Source organism: Herpailurus yagouaroundi, unplaced genomic scaffold (assembly GCF_014898765.1).
Source record: "Herpailurus yagouaroundi ecotype Mexico unplaced genomic scaffold, PumYag 221, whole genome shotgun sequence".
In the NCBI taxonomy this organism is placed as follows: Eukaryota; Metazoa; Chordata; class Mammalia; order Carnivora; family Felidae; genus Herpailurus; species Herpailurus yagouaroundi.
The window spans coordinates 13,925,676-13,952,356 of NW_024412452.1; the positions used below are offsets into that span (position 1 = coordinate 13,925,676).

General features: G+C 38.3%; 1 protein-coding gene across 2 annotated transcripts in view; it reads left to right on the top strand.

Annotated features, from left to right (window-relative positions):
• The window catches only part of GFPT1 (glutamine--fructose-6-phosphate transaminase 1), a 55,726-nt gene that overhangs the window by 6,140 nt on the left and 22,905 nt on the right, over nucleotides 1-26,681 (top strand). Inside the window, exons 2-12 of one of the 2 annotated variants that reach the window (XM_040458660.1) lie at nucleotides 4,281-4,388; nucleotides 6,976-7,083; nucleotides 11,064-11,189; nucleotides 14,003-14,061; nucleotides 16,091-16,225; nucleotides 18,135-18,196; nucleotides 18,787-18,866; nucleotides 19,071-19,124; nucleotides 22,602-22,707; nucleotides 24,623-24,786; nucleotides 25,928-26,023. In XM_040458660.1, coding sequence (XP_040314594.1) covers nucleotides 4,281-4,388; nucleotides 6,976-7,083; nucleotides 11,064-11,189; nucleotides 14,003-14,061; nucleotides 16,091-16,225; nucleotides 18,135-18,196; nucleotides 18,787-18,866; nucleotides 19,071-19,124; nucleotides 22,602-22,707; nucleotides 24,623-24,786; nucleotides 25,928-26,023 — 1,098 coding nt within the window. The remainder of the gene's footprint in view (nucleotides 1-4,280; nucleotides 4,389-6,975; nucleotides 7,084-11,063; nucleotides 11,190-14,002; nucleotides 14,062-16,090; nucleotides 16,226-18,134; nucleotides 18,197-18,786; nucleotides 18,867-19,070; nucleotides 19,125-22,601; nucleotides 22,708-24,622; nucleotides 24,787-25,927; nucleotides 26,024-26,681) is intronic. The other variant, XM_040458661.1, reaches the window with a different exon arrangement.

Sequence of the window (26,681 nt, forward strand, 5' to 3'; positions counted from 1 at the left end):
GTTCCAGAGTGTTAAATGTGTTAAGAGAGAAGTGTTACACAGAGCTCCTTCCAGCGGCAGCGTGTATTTACAACAAAGTTGGGGACACTTGAACCGGCATTTTTGTAAATAGGGAAAAGATTTTAAACACTTAAAAAGCACTACTAATTGAAATTCCTCATTTTGTCACTCTGTATGTTATAATTTTTTCTTGGTGTTTTCAGGATTGTAGAAAATGTTATCTCAAATATTTCCTCTTTTAAAGGACTCTTACCTGTAGAGTGTGCCTCTGTGATTATAGTGCTGAATATGTTTTATGACAAGCATCAAGTTGATGTGTATGTTTAGTTGTAACTATGAAGAATCAGAAAAACCTCAACCAGGAGGGAAATGATTAGATGAAATAAATCTATTAGGGAGTAGTGTGCAGCCATTAAATAGAATAGGGTAGATGCGTATATACTGACATAAAAAGATAGCCAACATCCTAAGTAAAAGAAACAGTATATATAGAGTCGTCACATTTATGTGTTAAAGAAGTGCCCTTTAAAGCTATGTACATCTAGTTTTATATATGTATAGCTAAAGGACTGTACATATACAGAGGTTCATAGCTGAAGGATTCAGACAGTTTGTATGGGATTAACAGTGGATAGCTCCCTTGTATGGATATACACAATTTATCCTGTAGCATTTGTGTACTTTGAATCTTTAATGATGATTATGAATGGATTATAACTTTCAAAAGGAAAGTTAAGTGGCATTGCAGATGGATTTTGATACAGAAAGTATAAAATTTAGAGAATGAATTTGAACACTTATCACTGGTAAATTATACTGTCTGAAGTCTCAAAATACTGAAGGTGTCAAGGGAAAAAACATGTAAAAGTATTCTCATTTATAAGGACATAAATTCAGCCAGGCATAGGAACTTTAATAATTTAATTAGTCAACTAAGTTACATTCAGTTTTCATTTCAGTACCGTTTAACAGCCTTTCAACCAAGTGTGTCTGTGACCCAGGTTGCATCTGAATATTTTGTTAAGCACGGTGCTCATTAGTACTTTTATGTCATTGACTTTAAGTTGCAATTTTCGAAGAATGATCCCTGTAGGTGCAAGCATCCACTTCATTTAGGGGGATATTTATTTCAAGAATATTCCATTAATAAATAAGAAAACTTATACTTGGGAAGCACATGGTGATAATAGGAGAGGAAAATCTGTGCTCCATAAAACTAGTGTGTGTGGTATTGAAGCAGTTACCAAAGAGCAGTGGAGAGTTGATTTTTAGGCTTTTAGTAGTTAATCTAAAGTAGAACTGTTTGTGGGAGGTTTGAGAAGACAAGTCAAAGACCTGAAATGGGGCTCATTCTAGTGATTTCTATGCGAATAAGCACCATTTTGAGTTATGAATGCCTCCCTTGCGAACATGTCCTGTATGCCTGATTGACTGGTTATTTGCCATTATATTTTCCCAGCTACCCCATGAGTACAGATAACCCACCAATGCCAGCAGGTGCACTTGTCTCGGGCCAGGAGTCCTGGTGAGGGGCTGGTCTGTAAAATTGACAGGTTCAGTCTCTTTTGTCTCTCATTTCTCTAAGCACGGATGACTTAGATTAATCCCCTCCCCTCTGTGTTTTCTTTTTCCAGCTCTGTTACTTTGATCTTAGAAAGCTTTTCTACATACGTTGTCCTTTTCTTCCTTTCAATTCCTGCCTGGTTATGTATGGAGAAATGTTGCTCTGACTTCTTCCTCTATGCCTCGTCTTCTTTTCTTTGTTCCAAAAGTGAGCCCCAAAATGACAGTGATAATTACTGGTAACAGTAGTGCTTCCTCTCAAGGAAAAAGCAGGTTTTGAATTGGAACACGATATGTAGTATTTTATTGAATTTAAGATGCCACTGATTGGGAAGTGCTCCATTATTATATAGATCACGAAGAAAGAGAATATGAATGTCTTAAAATCAGTGCTGTCAATATCTAAAGCCCTGAAAAGTATTCTGAAGATGCTTTCAGAATATGATAGGCTAGATGATCTGATTGTCTTTACTAGTGACAATCTTAACATCATTAATAAGGGACCTACGGACAGTATAAAATACGTACATTGTGAGTAATTCTTGCCCTCAAATTTTAATCTAACTCAATCAAGTCTTTAGATCTGTCTCCCAATCTACAGGAACTACAAGGAATAGAGGAATTGGTTAGATTCTTTCTAGCTTAAGCAATTAGACACAGCCAGAAGGTGAGACATTCAACAAGAAAATTGGCCTCAGCTTGCCAGTAAGTTGGTGTCGGGGGGGAAGACAGGGCAGTAGGGGAGACCATTCTGGATTCAGAGAGACTTTTGAGACAGAACAATCAAATATGAGATGTGGTTGGCATTCCTCATGCTGCTGTTTTTAAAATGTGGACTTCTGGTGCGCCTGGGTGGCTCAGTCGGTTGAGTGTCGGACTTTGACTCGGGACATGATCTCACGGGTTCATGTGTTCGAGCCCCGCGTCAGGCTCTGTGCTGACAGCTCAGAGCCTGGAGCCTGCTTCAGATTCTATGTCTCCCTCTCTCTCTGCCCCTCCCCCACTCATGCTCTGTCTCTCAGAAAAGAATAAATGGGGGTCCCTGGGTGGCCAGTTGGATAAGTGGTTGACTTTTGGTTTTGGCTCAGGTCATGACCTCATGGTTTGTGAGTTCAGGCCCCGAGTTGGGCTCTGCGCTCATGGTGTAAAACCTGCTTCAGATCCTCTGTCTCCCTCTTTCTGGCCCTGTCCTGCTCATGTGCTTGCTCTCTCTCTCTCTCTCTCTGTCTCTCTCAAATAAACATTAAAATTTTTTTTAAAAAGTGAATAAGCATATAAAAATTAAAAAACAAATTTTAATGTGTATTTATTTTTAAGAGTGAGAGAGACAGTGTGAGCAGGGGAAGGGCAGAGAGAGAGGGAGACACAGAATCCGAAGCAGGCTCCAAGCTCCGAGCTGTCAGCACAGAGCCCGACGCAGGGCCCAAACTCATGAGATGATGACCTGAGCCGGAGTTGGATGCCTAACTGACTGAGCCACCCAGATGCCCCTAAAGAATTATTTTTAATGTAGACTTCCTTTACCTATGTTCTACTGCTTGTTTTCTTTTCTGGTTCAGTTCGCTTTGTACTAGTCCTTTTTATTCTAATTTTGTTTTTTCCAAATAAGTACTCCTTCTTTGGTGAATTCTCAGTAGGTGTTAACATGTACCATAATAGTTGTTTATCTTTGGTAGTATCTGGTGAACAAAAGATTCCAGCCATTTTCCCTTAAGGAAATATCTTAGTCCATTTTTCCCTATTATTAAATTATTTAGGTTTTATTTTTCACATCTTTGATATTTATAAGTTGTTTATTGTTACTGATATTGATACCAGGATCATTGGATATAAGAAAAATTATTCCATCTATATAGTTTTGTAGGGTCCATGTGTTGCTTAAAATATTTTGGAAAATGTTTTAAACAATGCTCAATATATAGGACATAAACCACGAATTTGTTGATTGATTAATCTAAAAATTTTTTTTTAAGTTTATTTATTTATTTTTGAGAGAGAGTGTGAGCAGGGAAGGGGCAGAGAGAGGGGGAGAGAGAGGGGGAATCGCAAGCAGGCTCTGCATTGTCAGGACAGAGCCCAATGCGGGGCTCGAGCTCCCAAACCTTGAGATCATGACCTAAGCCAAAGTCAGACATTCAACCAGCTGAGCCATCCAGGTGCCCCTGATTGGTTCATTTTTCCAAGTTAAATTTTACCTGACAAAGTGGCAGTGATGGAAGATATGTGACTAGCTTTATAAGCTTTGCAAAAACTAAACATTTATTTGCTTTAGTCTTTTATATTAATGAGAAATACCCCTTTATAAATGTTTCACCACCTTTCAATAATTTGAAGTGAGAATTTTTCTTTTTTTCTTTCTTTGTTTCTTTGTTTCTCTCTTTCTTATTTCTTTATTTCTTATTTATTTTGAGAGTGCATGTGCACTGGGGAGGGGCAGAGAGAGAGGGAGAGAGAGAATCCCAAGCAGGCTCCACCCTGTCAGCACAGAGACTGATGGGGTTGGAACCCACAAACTGTGAGATCGTAACCTGAGCCAAAATCAAGAATTGCATGCTTAACCAACTGAGCCACCCATGTGCCTCTTCTTTTTTAAAGATGACTCTAGCTTCATATTTCTGCACATCTTAGACATAATTATGGAGATGAAGATTTTGTCATAATTGTGTCAATTTTGTTTCATTAGTCAAATTTTTTATTAAATATTTGTTCATTTGCAGGTATATTTGCTTACTTAAACTACCATGTTCCTCGCACAAGACGAGAAATCTTGGAGACCCTAATCAAAGGCCTTCAGAGACTGGAGTACAGAGGCTATGATTCTGCTGGTATTTCCTTTTATTTTTAAAAAAAAATTTTTTTTTCTTCAACGTTTTTATTTATTTTTTTGGGACAGAGAGAGACAGAGCATGAACGGGGGAGGGGCAGAGAGAGAGGGAGACACAGAATCGGAAACAGGCTCCAGGCTCCGAGCCACCAGCCCAGAGCCCGACGCGGGGCTCGAACTCACGGACCGCGAGATCGTGACCTGGCTGAAGTCAGACGCTTAACCGACTGCGCCACCCAGGCTCCCCATCCTTTTAAAAAAATATTAATAGGTTCTACATGATTCTTGAATCTATATAAAGAGGTTTTATTTGTTGCCTAGATTCTTTAGTAATGTTTATTTTCGAGTAAACATAAAAAGAATTTTTATCTTTTATTATGTTCAAAGGGTTTATTCATGTAATGTCAACAGTATTACCATTTATATTACTTCTTATGGATATTTTCCTTTGTTGAGAATGTTACTATAAAAACATAAATCACCTGAGGCATGTTCATGGTAGAACAAAGTTCTTGAAGGCCTTACTTTATAAATTATCTTTTTTCTTTCTTGTAACTTTAATTTCTTTTTCTCTAAGGATTCCCTGCTCTTGGCATATAAACTTGCCTGAGATTCTTCCACCTTAAATAAATGGCAAAGCAAATAAAAATACCTTTTTGTCAGCTTAATGGTGTATTCTAGCTCCTTTCCTTAACCATGTTAGGGGTCCCCAAGACCACCTCCCAAGGAGGACTCAGCATATAGTTGTACTCATGACTAGGATTTATTCCAACAAGAGAATCCAGAGCAAAATCAGCAAGGAGAAAAGACACATGGGGTGAAGTCTGGAGGATATGAGGCACAACTTTTGAGCGTTCTCTCCTGTTGGAGTCCCACATTGTGCACTTAATTCAGCCAGCTGTGACAACGTTGTGAAATGTGTATCACTGAAACCACTCAGTGCCCAAGCTTTTATTTGAGGCTGCTCCCATCTGCCTAACACGCACCACAATTCTGGACTCCCAGAGTGGAAGCAGATGTTCAGTATAAGCCACATTGTTTGCAGTTAATAAGGTGCAGTAAACCATTCTTTTTTTTTTTTTTTTTTTCTTCAACGTTTTATTTATTTTTGGGACAGAGAGAGACAGAGCATGAACGGGGGAGGGGCAGAGAGAGAGGGAGACACAGAATCGGAAACGGGCTCCAGGCTCTGAGCCATCAGCCCAGAGCCTGACGCGGGGCTCGAACTCACGGACCGCGAGATCGTGACCTGGCTGAAGTCGGACGCTTAACTGACTGCGCCACCCAGGCGCCCCAGCCATTCTTTATCAATTAGGTAACCCTCCTGAAATCCCAGGTTCCCAGATGCCAGCCAAGGGCCAACTTTGCAGGCAGACCTTTCTAAGGAAAGCGGTGTCAGGCTTGCTATGTTAAGCCTTTTCTGTACCTTTGACATTGCCGAATGTAATGGGCACTTACTTTCCATAACTTCCTCAGTTAATAGAAAGTGAATTCCTCAGCTCCTTTGTTCATAAAATTCTCTCCTTCCTTAGCTTTTGGATAACACATATTCTCTTCTTAATATGCTGGTTCTTTTGTTTGCTTTGAGGGCTACTTTTCTTCCACCTTTGCTTAAATATTAATGTTCCTTAAGATTCTTTCCTACGCCCATTTTTCTTACTTTGTATCGTCATGGGTGAGCTCTGACTTCATCAGCCTCCCATATGTTGGTGATGAATAACCCACATGTATTTCCCAAGCTGCAGACATGTATTTCCAGTTGCCTCTTAGAATTTTCTTCCTGGATAAACCATGATACTATAAACTTTGCATGCCCAGAAGTGAAATGAACATACTCCCCACGCTGTTCTTTCTGTATTCCTTTTATCAGCAATCATTCAACAAGTCCTGTGAGCCTAGAAGGTATCCCAGACCCAGCCTGCCTTCTCACATTGCATCCAGCCAGTTCTACCCTCAGTATCACTGATCTCTGTCTTCATCACCACTGTTTGGTTCAGGGCCTCCTCACTTTTGCTTTCCTGTAGCTATCATCTTCTGACAGCTGTTCCTCCCTTTCAGTCTACTCCGTTTCCAAAGAGAGTCTTCTAAACATTTTTGGTTTCTCTACTTAAAACTACTCCATACTTTTTTAGTACCTTTGGGTAACTTTTTCAAATTCTTTAGAAACTTAAGTAGAATTTCGAGGAATGTGTTCCCTGATTGTCCTTGTGTATTTTGCTTCTGAGGTAGGTGCTGGCTGATCTTCTGGGTTTCTCCATGGTGCTCAGGGTGCCACCCAAACTATAGTGCTTCCCCCCCCCCCCATCTGTGGTACTTGTATCATATAATCCAAACCCACACTGTATTGTTATGATTTGTTCCCTCTCTTCTGAGTAGACCCATTAGAAATTTGAAGATAAAAATTGAATTAATTTCATTTTTGTTTCTAGCAGCTATCATGTTTATTGACATATAATAGGTTTTCAGTAAATGTGAATTGATGAACAAATGAATTAATTAGATGAAAAAATAATTTGTAATTAAAAGTTGTGTCTCACGATGATAATCTAAGTTTCTAAATCTAGCTTTTCTGCCTCTCGATGATTTAGGTGTGGGAGTTGATGGAGGCAATGACAAGGATTGGGAAGCCAATGCCTGCAAGATCCAGCTCATTAAGAAGAAAGGGAAAGTTAAGGCACTGGATGAAGAAGTTCACAGTAATGTACTTAGTTTGAATTTTGTCCCCTCTCCCCTCCCTTTGTTTCCTTCTCCCTCTCCTAACAAATTCCCTTTCCATACTTGGGGTTCATTTAAGAAAAGTGATGTTTAAAGTGGAAGGAAGGGAAGAAAAGTAGTTTTGTTATTATCTCTGCTAGTGTGCAATATACCTTAGCTTCAAAAATGACCATATTAACTAGGGGAGGAAATTAGCTAGGTACATTGTGTTCACAGCAAGCTCAGTATCCGAAAATGAAGGAACCACCATCCCTGAGGAAGGCCTTTCATAGAGCAAAGGTATTTTTAGTGGTGCACTTATTCTAGTGTCTTCACTTTGGAGTACATGCCTAGTTTGGACATATAGTCAGTCTGGATGTTGCTCTTTTTAGTAGGTCTGCTATAATTAGGTAACTATCATGTTTTCTTTCAGATTTTCTTACTTCCCTGGTATAAAGTAGTTGCCCAGAGATACATGCTGCATTAAAGAGGATATACTTCTCAATATGTAGTTCATAACATTATGCTTAAACATTTTAATTTTTCACAGGAAACTTCAAAACAAAACGAAAGCTTTGAAGTAAATTGGAAAAAAAAAAAAAAAACATTAAAAAAAATCTTCCACAAACCGCAGGAAGCAGTAGGTTTTTTATGTACCTGCTCAAATGGATGTCATGATAAAGGAGTGCAGGTAGAAGAGGAGAATGATAGACTTAGTCACTTTTTTTTCCACATAAGCCAAACAGTTAGCCTTGTAGTACTTGTTTAACAAATTAGATCAATACTTACGCTGCATGTATTGTGGGTAAGATTAGTTTAGGGATGAGGCAGGCACCCAAATAACTATACTTCAAAAACTGTAGTATAACTATTCGGTCTGCTGTGTGTACCTGTATACCAGGCTGATTGTATAGTTTCCATAGGAGAGAACAAACAAATTGCTTAAGGATTCAGGGGAGAGCTAGGTCCCACTTGAAGTTGGGCACTGTTGGAGAGACTTGGGATGTATAAGGAATGCCTACTGATTCTATGTGGGCAAAGAGGGTGAGAAGGGAGGACCTTCTGAATAGAAGAGCGTCGGCAAAGATAAGAAATAGGGAAGCCAAATTTGATGGAATGGTCCTTTCACTCTACATTATAGGTAGTTGAGTGTGGGAGGCTGGAAGGCAGATTGTGACCAGAATCACCATTTTTGTATAACAGCATATTGAGACTTGCCACCTCCTGAAGGAAAGTCAGAAAGAGAGTGGAGGATTGGGAACTTGCAGACATTGCTGGTGAATTTGTAACTGATAAATCACTTTGGAGAGGAAGCTGGCAGTATCTAAATGGAGATGCCTATACCCTGTGACCAAGTGCTTCCATTCTTGGGCGTATACTTGAAACTATGGATAAGGAGATAGGACAAGATTCATTGCAGCAAAATGGAGAAACAACCTAAATGTCTACCAGTAAGACAACAGGAGACTAAGTTGTATGTAGTATAGTGAATGAACACATGTAGCTTTTGAAAGGAGTATACTGGATCTGGTTCTGCATGTGGGAACATGGATAGGTTGTGGGAACCTAATGTTGAGTGAAAAAATGAAAAAAGCATCCTTAGAGATGTGTAAAGTTAGTACCATTCAAAAAACAAAAGAATACTATCATTTGTGGACACATGTTACTGTCTCTATTAGATGTACAAAGGCACAGGTGGAGAAGTGCTCCATTAACCTGCGAATTCCCTGGGGAGGAATGGGATGGGGCCAGGGCATAAAGGAGGCACCAATTGCATTTTTTATGTTTTAGATCTTAAAAAAATCTAGAGCACAAATGGTTAGACATTAACATTTGTTAACTCTGGGGTGGGTATTTGGATGTTTATGGTATTCACCTTGTTACTTGTAGCAAGTTTCAGTTTTTGACCCCTTAAGACAAAAGAGAAAGGAAGTCATTTCAGAAAAGGCCATTAGATTGGTTATCAGTAACTTCTGACTTCAATAGTAATAGATAACATTTATTATTGGTGTGTCCCAGACATTCCACTGAGTGCCTTACTAGTGCTTAGTATAACCCATGAAGTAGGTAAAACTATCATCTTCATTTTGTAGATGAGGAAATTTAAACACAGGAGTAAGTACTGTCATAGAGAGTAGGTGCTGTCATTAGATGGTGTCGATAGTAAAGGCAGTGAGATTTGGTGGCAAAAGAAGGCTGTTATTCTAGGACGTGATAAAAATTTAAGGTTGTTTTACATTTTACATCATGAGATGTAAAGCACGAATGGCTATATGTTAACATTTGTTATCTCTGGATGTCATCCAGACTTGGGTTCCAATCCTGTTTCTGCTTCCTATTAGCTATGACCTAGGGCAGGTTCTTTGTCCTCTTAGAGCCTCAGTTTCTTTATAAAATGGGGACAGTAGTACCTAATAGAGCATTGTGAGGATTCAGTAACAAAATGAATACTTCTTGAGTGCTTACTATATTCTAGCCATTGTGCTAGGTCTTGATGACACAGTAGAGAACTAGATAGGCAGACTCCTTGGCTCAGTGGGACTTACTGTCTAGTGAGATGGCCAGACAACAAACAAATATATAATGTTAGGTAGTGATAGGTGCTGTGAGGAGAAAATACAGTAGAGGTGACATTTGAGCAGAGACCACATTATTTTCTGAAGGCGGGAGATTTTAGGCAGAAGGAACACCAAGTGCAAAGACTCAATGTGGGCTGAAAGTCAGTGGGCTAGCCAGTGAGGGGGAGAGTGGCACGAGATGAGCTGGAGAGGTGACTGAGGGCTAGGTCATATGGGGTCTTAAGAATGATGGACTTTACTACATATGCCATGGGAAACTATCAGAAAATTTTGCATAGGGGATTGACATGATTTAACGGGGTCACTTTGGTTAGTGTGCAGACTAGATTGTACAAAGGAAAATTGGACATCGGGAGACCAGTTAGAATTCTGTTGAAGGAGTTTGGTTGGTGGTTGCTTGGGTCATATTTATAGGGATAGAGTGATGAGAAGTTGTTAGTATCTAGCATCAAGTAAGTTCTCAGTAAATGGTAGCTGTTGTTATTTGTAAAAGATGTATTGAGAGCTTTGATGTGTAATTGTAGAGGGGTGGAGAGAATGAGAATGTACAGGTAAGTAGGGGCCAGATGGTGAAGGGCGTTGTATCCCATGGAAAGGTACTGGGACTTTATCTTGTGAGAAAATGGCTCTCTGGTTCCATGTTAAATTTGAGGATCTTTTTATAAATCCCTGTGACCAGGTTTAAGATGATTGAAATGGGTAGCTAGGGATGCAGACCACTTTTTAAGCAATGGAAATCTGTTCAAGGATTTTAAGCGTTGTTTCCTGATCAGATTTGTGTTTTAAAAGGACTCCTGATTAGCCAGTATAAAAACCACAAAGACTGCTAAAGTAAAATGCATGACTTTTCTATTTGAGACTTCTGAGCAGTTTGCTCTTCTTTTAAAAAAAAAAAATTTTTTTTAATGTGTATTTTTGAGAGAGTGAGAGAGAGACTGAGCATGAGCGGGGGAGGGGCAGAGAGAGAGAGGGAGACACAGAATTCAAAGCAGGCTCCAGGTTCTGAGCTGTCAGCACAGAGCCTGACATGGGGCTCTAACTCACAAACCGTGATATCATGACCTGAGCCAAAGTTGGACGCTTAACTGACTGAGCCACCCAGTCGCCCCAATGTTTCTTTGTTTTTGAGAGATAGAGAGGGAGGGAGAGAGTGAGTGCACAAGCAGGGGAAGGGCAGAGAGAGGGAGAAACAGAATCTGAAGCAGGCTCCAGGCTTCAGCTGTCAGCACAGAGCCCAAGCAGGGCTCAAACCCACAGACTTCGAGATCATGACCTGAGCTGAAGTTGGATGCTTAACCAACTGAGCCACCCAGGTGTCCTGTAATAATTAGTTTAAATATAGATTCTAGCATTATCTCTACAGCATGATTTAATATTGGAATTTTTCATTTTATATTCTTCAGAGCAACAGGATATGGATTTGGATATAGAATTTGATGTACATCTTGGAATAGCTCATACCCGTTGGGCAACACATGGAGAACCCAATCCTGTCAATAGCCATCCCCAGCGCTCTGATAAAAATAATGGTATGAACACATTCTGCATGCTTTGGAATGATTACAGAGGGATGGCTAATGGGAGAATGAAGACTCTTATGTTTTCATTATTTTAATTTTTTTTTAATCTGGAAAGTTTCGGACATAATCAGAAGTAGACGGTATGTAGAACCTGATGTATCTGTTACCCAGCTTTAACATTTATCAATACAAAATCAGTTCTATTTCTCTATATTCCTCCACTCAGATTATTTTGGAAGTTCTCCCTTTCTCTCCCTTTCCCTTGCAGTTTACTGTGTTGTTTGTCCTGTAGGGTTTCCTGCAGTCTAGATCTTGCTATTTGTATGCATCCCATGGTGTCATTTAACATGTTTCTCTGCCCCTTCTATTTACTATAAATTGGTATGGTATTGATTTACGTGTGGAGGTATATAACGTTTAGGCATTTTTCTCTTTGTATTAGTGGCCATAGATCATTGCCAACATTAATTATTTCTTTAGGGATTTGTAAAATGGTGATAGTCAAATACTGTCATTCACTTTTCACTTATCTCAAATACTTCTATAAAAAGAAACTTCTCCCTATCAACTGCTTAGTTACCCAGAGTTACAGATTATATACGAGAGACAGGATAAATATTTGATATTTTCACTTTACCATTTTTCAAAGATGAAGTGGTTCTCATGTTCTAAGATAAATGAGTTTCTTTTTATCATTATAAACTCAGATTTAAAATATTGCATTTTTTAAAAACACGGAAGTTATAATGTATATTGATGTACAAATTTTCCCATCTTTGGCCTTTGGAGCTAATTTAGGTTGGTTCCTGAGTCCTTTTGACATGACACCAGTAGGCTTAACAGTCTTTGTTATTTTCTGGTAGGTTGAGATGTTTCAGGTTCATCTAATTTTGCCCCAGACTTGGAATCAGCCATTTCTCTAAGGAACCTTAGTTCCTTTTAGTGGAAATGGTATATAAAGACTAGAAACCAGGTGCTTATTAGAAGTGCTCATGCACCTAGGCCTTTTAGGTGGACATAGCTCTGTGGGTGGGTGCGTGCATGTAGAAGTTGAAAGATAAAACACGGCATAATATTACACTAACACTTCCTATTCACATCCAACGCTGGAAGGTTTTTACTTGACCTCCTTGCTCTGATAGATTTCTTTCCGATCACACCTAAAAACTCCATTCTTAACACCTGCAACATAACTTATTTGATTTATTATGTCATCTGCATACACTGGAATCCTAATACCAACACCATAAGTATGTTTACTGTTCTTTGTTGATTTTTTGTTAGTATTTTTGTCCTTAGAGTGTATCTCTTTAGAAATATGTAATCAAATTACTGTGTTTTCGAGTCACTTGGAATAATTCTCTGTGGTCGTGGTATAATCAGATACATTATGTTGATATGTTTTATTTTACTTTTTAGGGATTGACCATCTTTAAAAATTAATTTTATTTCGAACTATGTGCATAATTCTGAAGTCATATCAATAAACTAAGTCATATTAAAAAGAAGTCTAATTTGTATGCTATTTCCTCATCCTTATTCCTTATCTGTAGATAACCATTTAACACATTTTTTAGTCCTTAAAAAAATTTTTTTTTAATGTTTATTTTATTTCTGAGAGAGAGAGAGGGAGAGAGAGCATGAGCAGGGGAGGGGCAGAGAGAGAGGGAGACACAGAATCCGAAGCAGGCTCCAGGCTCCAGGCTCCAGGCTCCGAGCTGTCAGCACAGAGCCCAGGACCGGGCTTGAGCTTTAGGGCTTTGTATCTAGCAGTCAGCTGTTTATGATTCTGTGTTCCAGCAATAAAATGTTTTTCTTGGATTTATTTTTGTAGTATCATTTGGTGGTATCTTTTTTCACTTAAAAATCTAGTGAAAAATGTGTATTATTTGATTTGTAATTAATTTAATTCAAGCTCATTTAATATCAGCCCCAAATGTCAGATCTTTAAGTATATTTAAAAACATTTTGATAATTTAGTATTCTAATTTTACAATTGTTTTTTGTTTTAAGTAGCCTCCATGCCCAATTTGGAGCTTGAACTCATGACCCTGAGGTCAAGAGTCACATGCTCTAGCAATGAGCCAGCCAGATGCCCCAGTATTCTAATTTTAAAGAATAATTTTTAAGAATTTTAAATAAAAATCCATATTAGTGGTCTTTGCATACACTGTTGAGGGCTATAAATATTGCCAACTCCTCTAATCAAGAAGATGAAAATTATCCTGCCACATATGTATTTGATCTTGGAATGCTGTTTTAACATTTATTTATCTGACATTTTAAGAATTGTCTGGATCTCAGACAATAGTCTGAGTGAAATAGTGAAAAATACTATAGATCTAGATAGCTGATCTTTCTTTTTTCTTTTTTAATTAAACATTTATTTTTATTTTGAGAGAGAGAGAGAGAGAGAGAGAGAGAGAAGCATGTGCCAGGGAGAGGGGCAGATTGGGGGAGAATGGGGAAGAATAGTTGTATTGGTCACCTTTTTGTTTTGCAAATGAAGAAACCTCAGTAAATTTACCCCTTTCATAGGGTGGGATTAGATTAGTAGTTTAGCCACAAATGAAATTGATGTCTCTAGACCCCAGTTTATTATATTCTATACTGGATAGTCTGTATCCACCTCTCTAGCACAGTGTGCTTCCACTAAACCACGTAAATAATGCTGCTGATCTACTCAAGGATAATCTGATAATGAAAAGTAGAAGATACTTGATTACACCTGGAATTCTAGCATGTGGCTTGATAGTTGTGGCTGTTGATAGTGTTTACTAGACCTGTAATTTTTTATCATCAATACTTTTTATCTCTTTTAGAATTTATTGTTATTCACAATGGAATTATCACCAACTACAAAGACTTGAAAAAGTTTTTGGTAAGTAAAGTAACTTGAAAAGACACCAGGCTTTGAGAGCAGTGAGTTTATTTGTTGGGGTTGCAGCAGCACCATCTCGGTATGATCAAGTAATTCCCAAGATGGCTACAAGGGTTTGGTGGCTTACTGGACTTTTCTTTGTGATAGTGGAATATTTTTGTTTCTTATGTGAATGACAAATAATTACTTTACAAATAATTACTTTAAAAATAATTATTTTAGGGGCGCCTGGGTGGCGCAGTCGGTTAGGCGTCCGACTTCAGCCAGGTCACGATCTCGCGGTCCGTGAGTTCGAGCCCCGCATCAGGCTCTGGGCTGATGGCTCAGAGCCTGGAGCCTGTTTCCGATTCTGTGTCTCCCTCTCTCTCTGCTCCTCCCCTGTTCATGCTCGGTCTCTCTCTGTCCCAAAAATAAATAAACGTTGAAAAAAAAAAAATTAAAAAAAAAAAAAAATTATTTTATTTTTTAACTTTTTTTCAGTGTTTATTTTAGAGAGAGAGAGAGAGAGAGAGAGAGAGAGAGACAGAGCACGAGAGACAGGGGAAGGGGCAGAGAGAGAGAGAGACAAAGAATGCGAAGCAGGCTCCAGGTTTTGAGTTGTCAGCACAGAGCCCGACGCAGGGCTCAGACTCACAAACTGTAAGATCATGACCTGAACCGAAGTCAGATGCTTAACCGACTGAGCTACCCAAGTGCCCCATTGTTTGGCATTTTTAAAAGCTTCAGGGTATATAAGAAGAATTAGGACAGATTAAATGAAGGTTCTATGCCCTAAATAGCCATGTACTGTATAATATTGTTCATGATGATGACCTTCATGAGTGCCTCTTGGGGCTGTCCAGTTGAACTTTTCTGCAGTGTTAGAAGCCTGTATCTGAGCTATCCAATGTAGTAGCCACTGTCCACATGTGGTTATTGAGCTGGTATGACTGAAGATCCAAATTTAAAATGTTACTTCATTTTAATCAGTTAAAAAAATTTTTTTTAATGTTTATTTTTGAGGGAGAGAGAGAGAGAGAGAGAGAGAGCGAGGGAGGGAGGGGTAGAGAGGGAGACAGAGTATCCGAGGACAGTTCAGAGCTGTCAGCTCAGAGCCCTACATGGGGCTGGAACCCATGAACTGTGAGGTCATGACCTGAGCCAAAGTCAGAAGCTCAGTTGACTGAGCCACCATGCACCCCTCATTTTAATTAGTTTAAATTTAAATAGCCACATATAGCTAATGGCTATTGTATTGGATAGTGTGGTATCATTACCCAAGAAAGAATCATTATATTCATTATGGAATTATTGTTTTGTGGGTGTTATATATTCCAAAATATTTTAATTATTTAAAATTTAATTATATAAAATTAAAGTTATTATTTAAAATTATTTAATTATTTAAAACTTGGGGCGCCTGGGTGGCTCAGTCAATTAAGCGTCCGACTTCCCCTCAGGTCATGATCTCGCAGTCCGTGAGTTCGAGCCCCGCGTCAGGCTCTGGGCTGATGGCTCAGAGCCTGGAGCCTGCTTCCGATTCTGTGTCTCCCTCTCTCTCTGCCCCTCCCCTGTTCATGCTCTGTCTCTCTCTGTCTCAAAAATAAATAAACGTTAAAAAAAAAATCTCAAAAATTATTTTGAGAGAGCAGGAGCAGGGGGAGAGAGAAAATCGAAAGAGAATCTAACAGTGTGGAGCCTGATGTGGGGCTCAGTCTCATGAACCGTGAGATCACGACCTGAGTCGAAATCAAGAGTTGGAAGCTTAACTGGCCACCTGGGTGCCCCATAATTTTCTTAATTTATATGTGGCATATACAAGTATATATAATTAAAAGCACATATTCAGTTGCACAAAATACTTCACTGTTTTGGGTTTGCTATACTTAGATGGTGACCTTCATTTTGAACAATGGATAATGGGAAATGGTGGTCAAAAAATATTAGAAGTTGGTTAGTGAAATTTTTGAGGAAAAAAATTCTGTAGAAAAGATTTGGATATCATGAACATTTTCTTAAATGTGTCAATTTTTTTCCTTTCTAATTACAGGAAAGCAAAGGCTATGATTTTGAATCTGAAACAGACACAGAGACAATTGCCAAGCTTGTTAAGTACATGTATGACAACCGGGAAAGTCAAGACATTAGTTTTACTACGTTGGTGGAGAGAGTTATCCAACAATTGGTATTAAACCACACTTTTTTCTTTAAGATGGCTTTAACTATAATCCCTACATCAAGAGTCGTATGCTCTACAGACTGATCCAGTGAGGTGCTCCTAAACTATAAGTTTTAAGTTTTTTAAAAAATGTATTTATTTATTTTGAGAGAGCGAGGAGAGAGAGAGTAAGCTCAGGAGAGGGACAGAGAGAGAGGGAAGAGAATCCCAAGCAGGCTCTGTGCTATGAGCACAAAGCCCAATGCGGGGCTCTATCTCAACAAACGGTGAGGTCATGACCTGAGCCAAAATCAAGAGTTGGACGCCCTAAACCATGCTTTTTAAGATTATCGCCAACATTATCACAAACTCTTAAGATAAGCAGGAACTGTGCTAATTTCTTAAGTATTTTTGGCTTTTATTTCCCATATATATATTACTATTCAACTTGAGAATGTTTTTTGTTTTTTTTTTAAAGTTTATTTATTTTGAGAGAGAGAGAGAGGCACAGAGAGAATGGAGACAGAGAATTCCAAGCAGGTTCCACTGTCATCGCAGAGCCCAACATGGGGCTTGATCTCAACAAACCATGAGATCATGTCCTGAGCCGAGATCAAAAGTCAGACACTTAACTGACTGAGCCACCGAAGGTGCTCTTCAACTTGAATAATTTCGAGGGACTCTGACTGACCACTCCCTTCCCACACACTTAAAACTCTACTTTTTCAGTAGTTTGTGTCATGAGAATTAAAAATAATCCAAAATCAAAGAGTTTTTCTAAAAACACACAAACCCATAGATACCACACACAAACATGTACACAATAGATGCATTCAGGGGTTCATCACTTTCTTCCTACTCACTCAAATGTTCTTCTCAGTCAGTAACTTAGCACAAGGGTAGCTTCAGTGAAATGCACACTCTGTTCTGGTATAATGGCTGCATGTCTCTGAGCCAGTATATTCAATTCTGTGTTTTTCCTTATGGGGATTTTTCCTTGGCCTTGTAACGCTATAGAAAAGTATTTCCCAGCTTAAGAAAAAAAAAAAAAAATGGCATTCTTTTTGATCCCGTCTCAGTTGTCCTAGTTAAAGATTAAGGATATCAGAGACCCACAAAAATCCAAAGGCATAGGGATTACTGTCCTCCCCACTCATAACTCTAGCTTTCTCATTTAAAAGCCCTTCACTTTTCTCTGAAAGTCCAGCCCTCACTTCCTCCTTCTACCCACATCTTATGATGTCTGCAACAAAAGGAGGAGTCAGGAAGATGGAGAAAATAGAGGCTTGTTCCTTCTCTTTACTCAAGACAGAGTACTGTGCCTTTCCAGCCTTTTCTTGTTTCTATTCATTATATAACCCAGTTTGTGTTCTGTGGTGGTCCCTTATCTCTCCTATCTCCTGTTCCTTCTTTATTCACTCCTGAATTCCTTAGGTCCTGTCCCTGAGGAGATTGGATTGAGGGAGTGGTATGGTGTGCATGTTAATGATTGTGGTTGTGTATATTTTTATCTCTAGTAACAAGGTCAACGAGCATGGAGGTTAACAGTGGTATAAAATCACTGGACCAGAGAATGTTTTTGGATATTGAGCTAGGGGTCTTTTCTAATTCTCTCCTCTTTGCACTCTAACATCCGAGATAGGATGTATCTATTGAAAAGTGTTGACAGTGTGTTAAAATAGTGTTTTAAGTAATAGTCTGTTTTGGAGCTACTATCTACTGAGTGTATTTCAAGAGTGGGCTTGGTTAAAAAGTGTCTTGGATACACCAAAGCTCAGGAATGAGTGTCTACCTAAAATTTAGACTTGTTTTTAACTTTAAAAAGAGCAGCATGTGAACAAAAAATTTCTGTGCTGAAGCCAGTATGTTTTAGGCATTTCACATTTTGGTAATTGATTGTAATAAATATCGCTAATGTATTTTTTTTTCTTTATAGGAAGGTGCTTTTGCACTGGTATTTAAAAGTGTTCATTTTCCTGGCCAAGCAGTTGGCACGAGGTACATGCAGATTTAATAATGACTAATGATTGTATGTATTTTGAAACATTTGAATTATAAGTGTATTCTCTGTACATGATGGTTAACCTTTACTGTAAAGACTTGCCCTTTCCTAGATCTGCATGCCATATGTCGGTGTTTATTTTTCACCACTATCCATTTTTCACCACTCTTCCATTTCACAGAACCCCTTCACAAAGCAAATATATTTTGGCATTTTTAACTGGCCTTTTGTCTCTAGTGGGACACTGTGGTTACTTTGTGAATTTGGATATTGAATATTCTCTAATTTCAGGCCCCCAACTTTAACTTTCCCTATTTTTTGGAAGCATACATCCTAAACAGATTCCTAGAGAATTGTACTATCACTACTTTTGTCAGGATATTTAGGCCTGATCATGATGTTCTTTTTAGAACAGTGAGAAGCCCTAATATTTGCAAATTCTGTTTATGCTGTGCTTTTGTTATACCTGAAGTCGAGCCTGAAGGCATAGTTTAAACATTATTTGAAGAATGTTGGTTCATTAAAATTTGTATCACTGCATTATTTATGAAAATGGCTTAATTCTGTCTTAATTTTGCACCAACAGACGAGGTAGCCCTCTCTTGATTGGTGTACGAAGTGAACATAAACTCTCTACTGATCACATTCCGATTCTCTACAGAACAGGTAAAAATTAATCTTACATAATGCCATGAGGAAACTGTATAAATTGAGTGCAGTAGATATAAAGAATTGTTTCCATTAAATTGAAATGAATGCCTCTTTGGTTAGATCCACACATATGTATATGTAGTTCTGTCTAGACATGAAAAGGATTTGTTGTTGTAATGTCTCTGACGAGTAGAATTTTTTTCTGTTGTATATCCTTAGCTAGGACTCAGATTGGATCAAAATTCTCACGGTGGGGATCACAGGGAGAAAGAGGTGGGAAATGCACTCTGCATGGATGGGGAGGAATCTTACCCTCTTTTGTTCATTCTTTACTAATTCTTTGTTCTTGGAGTGAATGAATGTGCTGGGCCTCTAAAAATGTGCTTTTTTTAATGGGGAAACATATTTTGACATTTTTCTAATTTGCAGAGTATATTTTGTCTGTCTGCTTTTGGCATTTAGAAAACTGCTTTTAATAATTTGTTTCTTTAAAATTTCTGAGATTGAAATTATAAAATTTATTTTTTTGTTTTAAGTTGAAATCATGTAAGATACATTATTATAAGTAAGATGCTTACATTGAGAAAAGAGCATTGTGTGTTAGGCTATTGTAGATTGAATTCAGTGGTAGTTATTTGAATACTGTATCCTAACTTCTCATAAAATTATGTTTAAATGGTCTTTATTTTATGCATGACACTTTACTTTTAGATTTATATTCAACATCTTGATTGCTTTGTTTGAAATTGGAGTCTTTGTTATTGTTTATGTTTGAAGTTTATTATTTTTTTATAGGACTTTCAGCCATACAAACTATGGATCATTTTATTGATATAATTAGACCCCCAAAATGGCATGCTCTTTTCATTTACTTATTAAAAGCTTTCCATGTAAAAGGTAGGGAGTGGTAAATTCGGAAAATTGAAACCCATATTATTAATGTATAATTCTTGGTTTCTTGAAAAAAAAATAGCAAAGGACTCTAAACCTCTTCATCTTTAGATAGTGGCTGCTTTAGCTTTTTTATCTAAAGCAGAAAGTTACTTCCTTAAATAGCCTTCGACCTTGAAATGGTAGGATTTCTTCTTACATTCTCCTCCCTCTCCTTCCCCTTTCAGAGGAAAAACTAGTTTACCAATGAGGGTATAGAATTTTGGATCCAGAGTTGCAGATTTCTGTTAATAATCCTGCTCCTGTATCCATTACCTTTGTGTTATTATCTTGCACATTTTCTTAGACTGCTTTTAGAAATAACGGAAAAACATTGGCTAAGGTCTTAAGAAGTTAGACGAGAAACTTATCATGAGACATTGTATTTAAGATCAGGCATTGTATTTTAGTGACCTTTATTTCTCTGGTTGCTAGTATGTAGATAACGTGTGGCTCCGCAAGGTTTCATTTAAAGAGTTTAGCCTCTTATTGAAGAGGCTGTGTAAAGGGGAGAACACGGGATGGCTTTTAGGCTTTTGCTATTTTCTCCAGGTGTAACAATGGACAAAATAAAGGGGATGGTCATAATTGTGTGCCACTCAAATCAAATGAGATAATTGTACGGCAAAACATTTTATAGATTGTAACAGTTGTATAGGTATCAAGTGGTAAATGTTTTTTTCATTTAAATAGGCAATGCTATCTTAAATCCTTCTAAATAATATAATTAAATATGCCTTGTCACTCAAAGAATGACATTTGGAGAAGGAGTATAGTGAAACTTGATACCTTTAGGGCATTTTATAACCAAAACTGGTTGTATTTATTTTGAAAATGTAGGTGCTGGGCTATCCTTCTGCGTGTTTTTTGATTCACTGTTTTTACACCAGTAGAATTCATTCTTTTTGATGTGCAGTTTCAGGAGTGTTGTCAAGTGCCAATGGTTGTATAACCACCACAATCAAAGTATAGAGCAATCCTGTCCTGTGAAGGTTCCCTCCAGCTGTAGCTCAGTAGCCAGCCCTTCCTTGTACCCATTCCCAGCCCTTGGCGAACACCAATCTGCTTTACCCTTCTGTAGCGTTACTTTCTCCAGGATGTCACCTTACACGTATTTTTTAAAGTGTAATATCTTTTTGCTGTTGAATTTGGATGGAAAGGGCTGTTTTATTTTCATGTCTGAAACACACCAAATAAGCATGGATTGTGGAGAACTTTGGGTGTACATTTTTACAAAATTTTTTTTAAGTTTATTTTTTGAGAGAGAACACGAGTTGGGGAGAGGCAGAGAGAGAGGGAGAGAAAGAATCTCAAGCAGGCTCCACGTGCCAGTGCAGAGCCCGATGTGGGGCTCGAACCCACGAAACCACAAGATCACGACCTGAGCCGAAACCAAGAGTTGGATGCTTAACTGACTGAACACCCAGGCGCTCCTGGATGTGCATTTCTAAGAATAATTATAAGCAAGTCTTTTATAGACATGCATTTTAGACGACAGACACAATATGAATTTTTGCAGGTATATTTATAGTGTCCTCTGGCCGTTGTGTCCGTAGGTTATAAGGTCTGGTATGTCCTGATCTCAGGTAAAGGTGCTTTTTTGTCTCTCTGACATTAATATAGATTTTAATTTATGTGATTTTTAAAAAAAGTCTTTCTAATGTGTCAGACTTCACTTTGCTTTCCAGTTTTGACTTTAGTTGCGAATGGGCAAAAAGGAAAAAAAATTCATTCACGACTTGACATGTTAAGTAGAGATGCCGTAATTCTAAAGTTCTAGATTTAAAAGGATATTATTGCAGGCAGCTAGTCTCTCCTTTGCTGTCCTGCCCACTGGTCCTTTTTAGTGTATTCAATAAACTTGTATCTCTTAAAAAAAAGTATATTATTATTGCAGAAGGATCGTATTTTATCCTGACTTACAAGAAATGTAAGAAAATCCAATTAAAAAAATTTTTTTTTCAACGTTTATTTATTTTTGGGACAGAGAGAGACAGAGCATGAACGGGAGAGGGGCAGGGAGAGAGGGAGACACAGAATCGGAAACAGGCTCCAGGCTCGGAGCCATCAGCCCAGAGCCCGACGCAGGGCTCGAACTCACGGACCGCGACATCGTGACCTGGCTGAAGTCGGACGCTTAACCGACTGCGCCACCCAGGCGCCCCAATCCAATTTTAAGAAAGAAGAGATTCTGGTTTTATAATATTTCCAGTCCTTAGCAGTAGGTGCTATATATGGTATACCATGGTTAGAGAGTTTTAAGTATCTTTGTTTTAAAATCAGAATTAGTGTAGACTGCAACCTGATTTGTTATGCTGACTTTTAAAACCTAGAGAAGTTTTGTTATCAGATAGTAAAAAATTAGTATGCCACTAGTCTTCACTTTATTTTTCATTGCATAATTTTGACATTTTTAATGTAATTTTGATGATAAGTTTAGGTACACAAACTTATATGTATTCTGTCAAGTTATGTATAAGGTTAAATTAAGATTAGGCCTATATATACTTTTGATTTGAAAAAAAGAGTTAGTGATGTTAGTGAATTATTTGCCTTTTACCTGGAAAAGAAATAGTTAAAACATTTGTAATGTAACACTTATCTGCCACGCTCTCTTTGATAGTTGCTATTTCACTCTACACTTTTTGTCTGTTCTTGTTGGCTTATTGCATGGAAATAAGGTGACCTACCTAGCATTTTTAAATTGCTGAAATTATTTTGTGTTGCTATGTTTTTTTGTTGATTTTGAAGAAAATTATGTGTATTTCTATATTGGCCATGAGCTACATGTTTGCTGATTGTGTTACCTCTGTGCTCTAGGGAAGGACAAGAAAGGAAGCTGTAATCTCTCTCGTGTGGACAGCACAACTTGCCTTTTCCCTGTTGAAGAAAAAGCAGTGGAATATTACTTTGCATCTGATGCAAGGTGAACTTCCTTCCTTGATTCAGAGAATCTTAGCAAAACTTTTCATGTTATAGAAACCAGAAGTCATTTTGTATATATCTTGTTATGCTGTGTAAGAGAATTTTGTCAATTAGGGAAATATAGGTGCCCTTTTTAGAAATGGGCGTCCTAAGAAAATTTTTTCTCTCAATTCAAAGCATGTAGGTCAGTTTTCCAAGAAAAGATAACAGTACTTGAGACTTGTTCTAGCATATTAACTGATATCTTGTATATTTTTCGTCTTCTTTCTGGAGCCTTAGCCAGATCTTACAGGGAGGAGAGATTTTAGGTTGGAATTTGAATAGACTGGGTTAGTGTCCCACCAGTTACAGTATAGTTGCTAAACCGCTGTAGTTTTAGTCCAATAAGGACACTCACCTTTTTAATTCAGAAGTAATACGGATTATAATCACTTTTATAAAAGAAATAGTACTAGACTAAGACATTTTGAGTGAAAAATACTGTGGGATGCTTAGATGCATTTATAAACGGAATACTAATAGTGATGAGGATAAAGCAGAATCGTTCACATTGCCAACAAGTATTTGGAGTCATTTGTTGTGCCCTAAGGGGATCTAACGATGAGATAGGTTGCAGGTTAGATCATGCCGGGAATGCATTGTCTCAGTGGGGGAACAGGCTTCACTGTTGCCTAATTTTTGCAGGTGGTTAGTTAGTGCTGGGATGCTTCATTGTTGTCATTAAGTAGGTTGGTCAGACTTGACAGTTATGGCTTAAACTAGAAATTGCAGAAGCTTATCCTTTTGTCGTTCGCTCAGACACTTATATTGAACACTCTGAGCAAAGCCATGTGGTAGGCTTAGGAGATAATGGTGAGTAAAAATAAAAAGATACTTGTCCCATGGGTGCCTGGCTGGCTCATTCGGTGGAGCATTCGACTCCGGATCTCGGGTTTGTGAGTTTGAGTCCTATGTTGGGGGTGGAGATATTCAAAAAATAAAAGAAAATAAAAATAAATAAATAAAATAACCCTTAAACACACACACACACACACACACACACACACACACACACACACACAACTTGTCCTTAAGGAGCTCTTTCTTATTAGAGGAGACAAATTTTAATCAGTCACACAAGTGTAGAATTCCACCTGTGACAAGAGCTACAGAATGCCTATACCAGGGTGACTTACACTCCTATGGGTAAATTTCTGTAAGGGAATGACACTTGAGAGATAAAAACATATTAGTAGTCGATTAGGTGAAGAGGTAGAGGGAAGAACATTCACTTTCTGTGAATTGATCAATATGTGAGAACTCAGGATGGGTAGCAGTGTGGCTGGCATAGAGAGAGGAAGTTTGGTGGGAGTGGAGGCTAGAGAAGAAAGTGGGGTCATGCTTTGTGCTTTGTGGTTTTCTGAAGAGCCAAAGGGAAGCCATCAAGTGTTTTGTTGGGTGAGGGAGAAATCTTGGTTGGAGTTGCCTTTTGACATTCATTTTGGCAGAAATGGAAAAGAGATGGAGGGAGATTAGAGGGCATGTGGTTGGATAAGTTAGCAGGTTCCTATGGTGGTCTAGCCAAGAGCTGATGGTAGCTTGAACTGGTTTGTGGTGGTGGACATAGAAGCTTTGAAAAATATTTAGGAGTTAAAATTGGAGGATTTGGTGATAGAATGAGGAAGAAATAGCCATGCTTTCTGATCTGATCTAATTTAATTTGGTTTAGGGTATGGCACAGAGATCCTTTTATTCATTGTCCCTAGTTAACTGCCCACTGCCCTGTAGGGAATGGCCTTGGTAACCAGAAAGTTAACAGAGATACTCCAGGATGATAGGTTTGTATTTTAACCATGGTTTCTGTGTCTTGATGATAGTTTTATTTGTAATAATCATCCTTGATTGTTGATTGTATTATCTCCTTGAACATTTTATAGTGCTGTCATAGAACATACCAATCGCGTCATCTTTCTTGAAGATGATGATGTTGCAGCGGTGGTGGACGGCCGTCTTTCTATCCATCGAATTAAACGAACTGCAGGAGATCACCCTGGACGAGCTGTGCAAACCCTCCAGATGGAACTCCAGCAGATCATGAAGGGTGAAAGTTTTTGTTGTGTTATAGCTTGGTGTTCTTAATGGGAAGGAGACACGGTGTTGACTGAAACCTTCCACATGATGAGTGAGGGGATAACACGAGGGAAAGGGATGTTTCTTTGGAAAATTATCTGCTGGTCTTAAAGTAGTTGTCCTTCAAACTAATTCATGGTTTGTTGTTTTTGATGTTAAAAACACGGATTGGTCATTGAAATGGTTCTTGATATTTTTAAGATACTTCATAAGCATAGTTTGTGTTCTGTTCTTTATTCCTCTCTTACTCTCTCTGTGCTTCAGTTTTCTCTTTTACAGAAGGAGGAAAATAGGACCTACCTTGTTAAGGTTGTTTTGAGGATTAGTTTATGTAAAGCCTTCAGAACAGTGCCTGACATGCTTAGTGAGCCCTACGTACTGTTTGCTCTTGTTAACTGTTAATGATTATTGCCATCGTGGTTTTTATTCTCCTCCTTTGTCATGGGGTCGAGGTGGGATAAATGCTAACGTTTATTGCATAACTGCTATATGTCAGGTCTTTCCTATATTAATCCACATGAGAATGCTGTGAAGTAGTTGCTGTTCTTACTATAAAGAATTTCCCCAGAGCCATTTATGTGGTAAAGGATAGAACCATGATTTAAACCTAGATCTGACTCTAAAACTTAAGCTTCCCACTCCCTGTTTTGCTCTCACTGCATATTTTAGGTATGACGTTAATAAAGTGAGTTTTCCTCCTTACTTGCTTATTTTTCTTCACATAGGGTAAAATGTCATATGTGAATATTTTTTTTCATTTTTTATTTTTTTTTTCAACGTTTTTTTAATTTATTTTTGGGACAAAGAGAGACAGAGCATGAACGGGGGGAGGGGCAGAGAGAGAGGGAGACACAGAATCGGAAACAGGCTCCAGACTCCGAGCCATCAGCCCAGAGCCTGACGTGGGGCTCGAACTCACGGACACGCGAGATTGTGACCTGGCTGAAGTCGGACGCTTAACCGACTGCGCCACCCAGGCGCCCCAATCATATGTGAATATTGTACTCTAATGCATGAGCCCTCTTTTCATTTACTAAGATGATGTTACAGGAGGCAGACTTTTAGTTGTGTACAAATTTGTTATTTTAATGATGTAATTTATATTACTTTAGGCAACTTCAGTTCATTTATGCAGAAGGAAATTTTTGAGCAGCCAGAGTCCGTCGTAAACACGATGAGAGGAAGAGTCAACTTTGACGACTATACTGGTAACTACATGCGAGTTATTATTTCGGAGTCTTCCGTGGGGCTTGACATTGGCAGCCTGAAAGTTCATTGTCCTTTATAGCTTTATAGAAAACTGTGACTACAGCCATCAGTGGAGTCCAGTCATCCTTCAAAAGTCCTTCAGTGTATTATTCCACTGATAGGAGATATACCTAGAATAGTCAGATTCATAGAGACAGGTGGTAGATTAGTGGTTACCAGCGTCAGGGAGAGTGGACAAAGAGGGAGTTGTTACTTAATGCGTACAGAGTTCCAGTTTGGGAAGATGAAAAAGTTCTGGAGATGTATGGCGGTGATGGTTGCACAACAGTGTGAATGTGCTTAATGCCTCTAAACTGAATCCTTAAAAAATGTTAAATTTATGTTCTGTGTGTTTTACCACAATAAAACAGGGGAGATAATAACTAATGGTTGCCAGAGGCTGAAGGGAGGGGGTGGAGAATGACTGCTAATGGGGATGGGGTTTGGGGCAGGTGATGAAATGTTCTAATATTAGGTAGTGGTGATGGTTGCACAACTGGGAATATACTAAAACCCACTATTTGTACACTTTAAAAGGAGATGTTATGGTATGTGACATCTCAATAAGGTGGTTATAAAAAATGTAAAAACAAATGGCTGGAAAGTCACATTTGAAAG